This window comes from Euwallacea similis, unplaced genomic scaffold, assembly GCF_039881205.1.
Source record: "Euwallacea similis isolate ESF13 unplaced genomic scaffold, ESF131.1 scaffold_112, whole genome shotgun sequence".
Lineage (NCBI taxonomy): Eukaryota > Metazoa > Arthropoda > Insecta > Coleoptera > Curculionidae > Euwallacea > Euwallacea similis.
Genome location: NW_027098646.1, coordinates 1491 through 10117, shown reverse-complemented (window position 1 = coordinate 10117; position 8627 = coordinate 1491). Strand labels below are relative to the sequence as shown.

Below are 8627 nucleotides of genomic sequence, written 5' to 3'. Positions count from 1 at the left end.
GTTTTCATCAATTTGGTGCAATTTGAACCCAAAATATACAGATTTGGCCGAAATAAGCCAAATCGGTCGATTTGAGCAAATTCAGAGATGAAACGATCGTTTCTGACCGATTTCGCTCGTTTCTGCCTGTTTTAGTCATTTTGGCACGTTTTCATCAATTTGGTGCAATTTGAACCCAAAATATACAGATTTGGCCGAAATAAGCCAAATCGGTCGATTTGAGCAAATTCAGAGATGAAACGATCGTTTCTGACCGATTTCGCTCGTTTCTGCCTGTTTTAGTCATTTTGGCACGTTTTCATCAATTTGGTGCAATTTGAATCCAAAATACACAGATTTGGCCGAAATAAGCCAAATCGGTTGATTTGAGCAAATTCAGAGATGAAACGATCGTTTCTGACCAATTTCTCTCGTTTCTGCCTGATTTAGTCATTTTGGCACGTTTTCATCAATTTGGTGCAATTTGAAGCCAAAATAGGCAGATTTGGCCGAAATAAGCCAAATCGGTCGATTTGAGCAAATTCCTTGATGAAACTATCGTTTCTGACCGATTTCTCTCGTTTCTGCCTGTTTTAGTCATTTTGGCACGTTTTCATCCATTTGGTTCTGTTTCCATCCAAAATAGACAAATTTGGCCGAAATAAGCCAAATCGGTCGATTTGAGCAAATTCAGATATGAAACGATCGTTTCTGACCGATTTCGCTCGTTTCTGCCTGTTTTAGTCATTTTGGCACGTTTTCATCAATTTGGTGCAATTTGAACCCAAAATATACAGATTTGGCCGAAATAAGCCAAATCGGTCGATTTGAGCAAATTCCTTGATGAAACTATCGTTTCTGACCGATTTCTCTCGTTTCTGCCTGTTTTAGTCATTTTGGCACGTTTTCATCCATTTGGTTGTGTTTCCATCCAAAATAGACAAATTTGGCCGAAATAAGCCAAATCGGTTGATTTGAGCAAATTCAGAGATGAAACGATCGTTTCTGACTGATTTCTCTCGTTTCTGCCTGTTTTAGTCATTTTGGCACGTTTTCATCAATTTGGTGCAATTTTAATCCAAAATACACAGATTTGGCCGAAATAAGCCAAATCGGTCGATTTTAGCAAATTCAGAGATGAAACGATCGTTTCTTTTTTTTTTTTTTTTTTTTTTTTTTTTTTTTTTTTTCGAGGAAAATCTTCATAGACACCCGGCCTGTTGTTCTGGCGGCCGGGTAGTGTGGGATTCACTCGGGGAACACTCTTCGGCGTTAACCGACGGTCCTCGAGCGCCTACCCACTAAAAACCCCGTTCTCTATAGTTAAACTGTCAAGACCCGGTACCGTCCCGAGGGACATCTCGTCAGTGTCTTGACAGTGTTGTGCGCTTTGTCGCGCTGTCTTCTATTGGGAGTCCTCTCCGCTTGATGGAGAGTCCTCCTCGCTGTCCTTGTAGGCCTTCGGATCTGTTTGGGCCTTTGTCCGTTCTTCGATTTCCTTCCGTTTGATCATGCTCGTGATCGTATCGGTGGCTTTGTCCCACTTATCGGCACTTTGGAGCATCCTGTCGATAAGTGTTTTTGGTGTCAATTCCTTCTGCGGATTTTGTCGATCGTCGTTCACGCACTCGGACAGATTCTGTCTGAGATCGTCGTACTTGGGACAAGAGAAGATGACGTGCTCTGCTGTGTCGTCGACACCGCAGATATCACAGTTCAGCTCCGTCTTGCCCAGGCGGTGCGTGAAGTGTCGGAAGCATCCGTGTCCGCTGAATGCTTGGGTCAGGTGGTGGTTCAGCCGTCGATGTTTACAGTCGATCCACGCTTGTAGGTCCGGGATTAGGCGTTTCGTCCATTGTGCTTTGTCCTGGAGACGCGTCCATCGGGTCTGCCACTTGTCGATGGTGGTTTTACGCGCCTCCTTCTTGTCCGCTTCGGTCACTCGTGGTCTGCCGTGCAGCTCGATTCTTTCTTCTATTAATAGGTCGATGGGGGGTACGCCGGCCAGTACCAGGACTGCGTCCAGTGATACCGTGCGGTACGCGCACACGACTCTCAACAGTGCTTTGCGTTGGACGCTCAGCATCATGTTTCTGTACTTTTGGACGCTCCTAACTTGACCCCAAGCAGGGGCTGCGTACAGAAGCGTCGACTGTATCACTCCGTATAGGAGGCGTCTCTTTTGTGTCGTAGGACCTTCGATCGATGGCATCAAGCGCTGTAGGTAGTTCAGCTTGTTGAGGCTCTTTCTGCATATTTCGGTGACGTGGTTCGAGAAGGACAAGTTCTCTCCGAAGTGAACTCCGAGATATCTCAGTGATTTTTGAGTTTCTATCTTGTGATCTCCGGCGCGGAAAGATATTCCTCTCTTGTCTCCCCTTCCGCACAGGATCACGGCTTCCGTTTTTTCTGGAGCTAGCTGTAGAGAGTTTTCTCGGAGCCACCTCTCGCATCTTGCTATGGCGGCGTTCGCTTCTGACCTCATGTCTTCGACGTCGTCGCCGCAGACCACGAGTGCGATGTCGTCTGCGTATCCTATGGGGATCACCTTGTGGTTCTTCGACCCTGCCACCTCGAGGATGGGGTCATACAGGACGTTCCAGAGCAGGGGTCCTAGGACCGAGCCTTGTGGTATTCCCCTCGCCATTTGGAAGTCCGCATCCTTGTCTACTATCACCGTTCTGTAGGTGAAGTAGTCGGCAATTATATTCCTTAGGTACCTCGAGATTCCTCTGGAGTCGAGTTCTCTTATCAGTCCGGACCAGGAGGCGCTGTTGAAGGCGTTACGAACATCGAGAGTGATGAGCGCACACCAACTTTTGCTCCTCCGGCCCGCGTTGTTCTCTTGGATTGCCTTGGCTATTCTCAGGACTCGGTCCATCGCGTGTCCTGTGGATCTGCCCTTTCTGAATCCGTATTGTCTGTCCGACAGCGGCCGTCTTGCCTCGAGTTCTTTCTCCAGTCGGGCCTTGATCATGTGTTCGTACAGTTTGGCCGCCGCATCCGTGAGACAGATCGGCCTGTACGACCCCGGGTGATCTCCGTCCTTGTTCGGTTTCAGCAGCAGCAGCAGCTTGGCGGTCTTCCAGGATTTGGGGAATTCCTGGTTCTCCATCAGCTGATTCAGGAGCTTCAGCCACGTTTCTGGGTGGGCTTCCACGCTGTACTTTACCGCGTCCGCGGAGAGGCCGTCTGGGCCTGGGGACGCGGCACTCTTCAATTTCATGGCTGACTCTCGAAGTTCTTCTTCCGTGAACGAGACAATCTCCACCGGCAGAATCTTGTCGGGCACGAAGCCCATTCCGCCTGGGAAGAGGTGTCTCGCTATGGTCATCTTTCTCTCCGTCGTTAGCTCGAAGGGATTTCTTGTCGGTTTCAGAAATTGCATGGCAATCCTGTATCCGTCACCCCAAATATTCTCTTCGAGGTCGCGACAGAGCTCTCGCCATTTGTTTTTCTTTTCCCTGGCAATCGCCTTCTTCAGCGTTTTCTTGGCTTCTTTGTATTCCCGCCAAGCTGCCTTTTGTTCTTCGAGCCTTTCGTTGTTCTCGGTTTTCCGGTTCGCTCGAAGGGCGCGTCTTCTGGATCTGATGGTGTCCTTCCTAATTTCTTCGACTTGGGAATTCCACCAGTACGGCTGGGTCAGGGTCTGACTCTCCGGGATGTCGTGGCTCTTCCGACAAGCCTTCTTCATCATCCTGACGATCTCTTCTCCTGTGTGAATCGGGTCACCGCTTAGTCTTTGCCTCGTTTCTAGAAGGCTCGCGAAAGCCTTTAGAAACGGGTCTTTGCTCAATTTCTTGCGCCGACCCGTAGGATCGTTTTTCCTTCTTTCCTTGGTGGAATTTCCCACTTCGAACAGGATGTGCTTGTGGGGGGAACACGGTTCGTTCCTCAAGACTTGCCAGTTCGCAGCTTGAGCTGCCAATCTCACGCTGACGAACGTGAGGTCTATGCACGACCACTGTCCCCGTCTGACGAACGTGGGTTCGCCGTTGTTCAGGACTGTCATATTCAGTCCTGCACACATCTGCGATAAGGCCGCTCCCCTGTAGTCCTCCATCTTCGACCCCCATTCTGGGGATTTGGCGTTGAAGTCTCCCAGGAGGATCCATTCCTTTCTCGCGTCGCTGATCTCTAATTGGATGGCATCCAGTCGTTGGAAGAATTGCTGTCTGGTGCAATTTGGCGAGATGTAGCAAGCTAGGATGTTGTATCCTTCTCCTTCCATTAGTACCGCGCCTTCTAGGCTCTTTGCTTTGGCCATTCTGACGGTCTTGTTTCTCACCAGAATTGCCACGTCTCCCAGTCGGTCCACGGTCCATCTGCGACTGTTCTCAACCAGGTGTCTATTGGGTTCGCTTGCTACGATCACGTCTACCTCTCGCTTGGCTGCTTCGAGATAAGCCATGTCGTGCGCTTTCTTCGAGCGATCCGCGTTGATCTGTAGGAATCTGCAGTTTTGAAAGACTGCAGTGTTCATCTTTGGGCTAGTTGTAGCTGGGTAAATTTGCTAACCTAAGAGGGGCTAAAAACTTAAGGATTAAGGGTTAGAACTTAAAACTAAGAAAGCCTGAAAACTCTAGTGGTCGGCCTGACTAGCGGTCGAGACAACCCTTCCCTCAGATCCGGACTTTTCTGAGGGGACTCCGTCCTTGTGCTCGGCGGCCTTCTTGGCAAGATCCGCAGCTACCTGGGTTCGGTGCAGGTGTCTTTTCTCCTCTTCCTGGCGCTTTATCCTTCTCTCCTCCTTGGCCTGTGCTAGCGCCTCGCGGAATCTAGGGCATTTTCCGCTTCCTGCGTAGTGCCCTTTCTTGTTGCAGAGTATGCAAACACACTCTGCCTCCTTTTTTTTGCAGGACCTGCTGAGGTGGTCCTCCTTTCCGCATCGGAAGCAAGTTTTGCGCTTGTCCGCGTTCTTACATTGGGGCGTCCTATGATCGTACGCCCAGCAGCGGTTGCACTTGGCTATCTCCAAGTGTTCTTCTATCTTACACCTGGTCATCCCGATCCTGAGGGATCCGATCCTGACCATGTGTTCGGCGATCTTTTCGTCCAACCTGATGGTGACCGCTTGCTCCGATCTGGCATACGGCCTCAATTCCCCTACTTTCAGATCGTGTTCCTGGATTGATCCATTGGAGAAGTCCAGGATGGCTTCTACGACGTCTTCCTTGGTTACCGTCGCATCCAGTCTCTTGAGGACGATAGAAGATTTTTCACTTCTTTCTCTTAGGAGGCGGACGTTATCCTTGCCCATAGTTTTCCTGATGTCCTTTCCCAAGGACTCCAGGGCAGTCACGTTTTTGTCTAGGGTAATTACCAAATTACCCTCTCCATTCGTTCTTATGGACTTGATCTTGTCCGCGTCTCCGTTGTTGCCGACGCAAGTCCTGATCTTTTTGATCGCCGCTACTGGGGAGACCGACTCTTTTTTGCCTACAACGATGGCGTAGGTCGGGTGGCTTTTGGTCTTCTGGACCCTTACCGTTGGCTTGGAGGTCCCCGTCTTTTGTGGGGACTTTTCCCTTTGTCTACCCGGTTCCGTGAAGATCCGGATCTTCCTCTGAGGGTCCCTAAATAGGAATTGCACCAGTTTTTGGAACTTATCCGCGGACAGGTTCTTCACCTGGTGCAAAGCTAAGGCCTTCTCGGCTTTGGTTTCAGCTTCCAGCTTCGCCATGGCTTCGAAGATTCCTTCCTCGTCTTTGGGGAGCAGTGTCTTGTAGACCTTCACTGCTTGTCCTGCTTCTGTTTTGGGCTTGGGCTTCTTTGAGGAACCAATTGTCGTGGTGAGCTGGAGGAATTCCAAGTCCTCCATCTGGCTCAGCAATGGGAATTTGGCTAGGAATTCTTTCTGAATTCCATTTGCCATCTTCTGGTCTTCCTGGTCAACCAATACTGCCATTGATTCCTCAGGCTTGCCGTTTGTTAGGGGGGAACCCTGTACCAGCTCTGTGGTAGCGAAGATTTCTTTTCCCCACTTCTTTTCAGCTACTTGTTTCCAATCCTGGAAAGTAGTGCTGTGCGGAAGTACCGCCAGGGTGGATGGTTCTCCCGTCTGGGTAGTCATCTCTCTTGTTTCTGTAGTGGCTTGAATGGCCACTTCCCTAGTGGCGGGCTTCAAGCCGCTCTTTTTTGTTTTTTCCGGAAGGGCTTCGGTTTGGGTCGAGACGGTCGGCGCCTTCCCCTTCTTTTTTGCCTTCTTGGCTTCTTCCAAAAGGAAGCTTTTATTACGAAAAAGCTTCTTTGTCATCTGGCTTAGGCAGTGAACTTCCTCCTTGATGTCTCTCTTCGTATTGGTATTTTGCTGTATTAAAAAATACAGCTTCTTGCCGGAGTCATTAATTGACTCTATTAGCTGGGACAACTCCTCGTTGTTCATTCCTTTCTTAAGGAATCTACGGTTGGCAGCCGTCTTATTATCATCTGGGACCTCGTTGAAGTCCCGCTCGGAGTCCGATTCCGAAGAAGGATCGCTGCTACTTCGCGCAATTACTAGTGGGGCCCTTTTACGGGCACCCACTTCCCCGTCGCTATCAGACGACGACATAACGTTTTCTAAACCTAAGGAATAGCTCTAATTCCCAGGTTGGGTGCGGACCCGAATAAATCCCGCTTAACCCCGGTGGTTTCTTAACCACCAGGCTACGGTTGTTGGTAACTGGCGAAAGTTAAGTGCGAACTTAGCGATTATTTCAAATAATTAATTAAATGAAAAAATTCCGTTCCCAACCGGGAGCGAACCCAGTTCCCTTCCGATTACCAATATAAGTCGGTCGGTCACCAACCCACAAGGCTAAGGATATTCTTTAGAATAGTACACTAAAAAATTCCTATGTCTAATATTGGATTTTCTACATATTTAAAATAAATGAAAAAATCCAGGAACTAACCCGAGGTGCAAACCCGGTTCCGCCCTTTGCCAAGCGGATTGATAACCACTAGACTACGGATATGCCTATAGTAAATGTATTAAATCCGGCTCATATGCTACACTGGTGTGGTTTTTCTTTTAAAATAGTGAATTTAAAAGCTTTCCACCAGTCAACAATAAACAGAATTTAAACAGAAGCCCTATTATTAATAATTAAAGCGGAGATTAATCCTTACATGCAAGCTATATTCATATAATGACTTACCGCTTTTTTCCTTGCTTCTTTGCTTAATTCTGGAAATCCTGCTCCTGGTGGCCGTTCCCTAGGGTCCGTAGTGCCTTCCAGAAGGTAGAATTGTCCTCTTAAGCGTCCGGAAAACCCGGAAAAGTTCCAAAATTTTCTTTGCGTTTAACGGGTAAGAACGAAAACTCCCCTTTTATTCTCCCGCGCGGCGGCTCGTGTGATCTATTAGCGGCGGCTCGTGTGATCTAAAATAGCACAAGAATTTCCCTAAATATTAAGGAAAGTCAAATGTTTATGCACTTTCCGACACTGGGTAGTTGTAGGGGGTGGTACTACCCCCAACTGAGTTTTCGATTCGTGATTCTACGATCACTAGAACCAGTTTTTCCGATTTTTCCCGGAAAATTCACAGTTTTTTCGGCTTTTATTTTTCAACACACTGTTCCTTTAGATTTTCCGCGTCGTTTAAGACCCGGCTCGATATTTTCCGTCGATGTTTTCCGTCAATTTCGACCGTTTTCTTCGGAGCACAAAACACCTGCGATGTTGACTCTTTCGTTATCGGTTTGAAACTCGAAACGATCGTTTCTGACCGATTTCGCTCGTTTCTGCCTGATTTAGTCATTTTGGCACGTTTTCATCAATTTGGTGCAATTTGAATCCAAAATACACAGATTTGGCCGAAATAAGCCAAATCGGTCGATTTGAGCAAATTCCTTGATGAAACGATCGTTTCTGACTGATTTCTCTCGTTTCTGCCTGTTTTAGTAATTTTGGCACGTTTTCATCAATTTGGTGCAATTTGAATCCAAAATACACAGATTTGGCCGAAATAAGCCAAATCGGTCGATTTTAGCAAATTCAGAGATGAAACGATCGTTTCTGACCGATTTCGCTCGTTTCTGCCTGTTTTAGTCATTTTGGCACGTTTTCATCAATTTTTGGTGCAATTTGAACCCAAAATATACAGATTTGGCCGAAATAAGCCAAATCGGTCGATTTGAGCAAATTCTTGATGAAACTATCGTTTCTGACCGATTTCTCTCGTTTCTGCCTGTTTTTGTCATTTTGGCACGTTTTCATCCATTTGGTTGTGTTTCCATCCAAAATAGACAAATTTGGCCGAAATAAGCCAAATCGGTTGATTTGAGCAAATTCAGAGATGAAACGATCGTTTCTGATCGATTTCTCTCGTTTCTGCCTGTTTTAGTCATTTTGGCACGTTTTCATCCATTTGGTTGTGTTTCCATCCAAAATAGACAAATTTGGCCGAAATAAGCCAAATCGGTTGATTTGAGCAAATTCAGAGATGAAACGATCGTTTCTGACTGATTTCTCTCGTTTCTGCCTGTTTTAGTCATTTTGGCACGTTTTCATCAATTTGGTGCAATTTGAAGCCAAAATACACAGATTTGGCCGAAATAAGCCAAATCGGTCGATTTGAGCAAATTCAGAGATGAAACGATCGTTCCTGACCGATTTCGCTCGTTTCTGCCTGTTTTAGTCATTTTGGCAAGTTTTCATCAA

At 47.2% G+C, this 8627-nt stretch overlaps 1 protein-coding gene across 1 annotated transcript; it reads right to left on the bottom strand.

Annotated features, from left to right (window-relative positions):
* Nucleotides 1-4561: 4561 nt before the first annotated feature.
* LOC136418839 (calponin homology domain-containing protein DDB_G0272472-like) lies at nt 4562-6532 on the bottom strand. Its single transcript, XM_066405064.1, has one exon. The coding sequence runs from the start codon at nt 6530-6532 to the stop codon at nt 4562-4564; it is 1971 nt and encodes a 656-aa protein (XP_066261161.1).
* Nucleotides 6533-8627: the final 2095 nt, after the last annotated feature.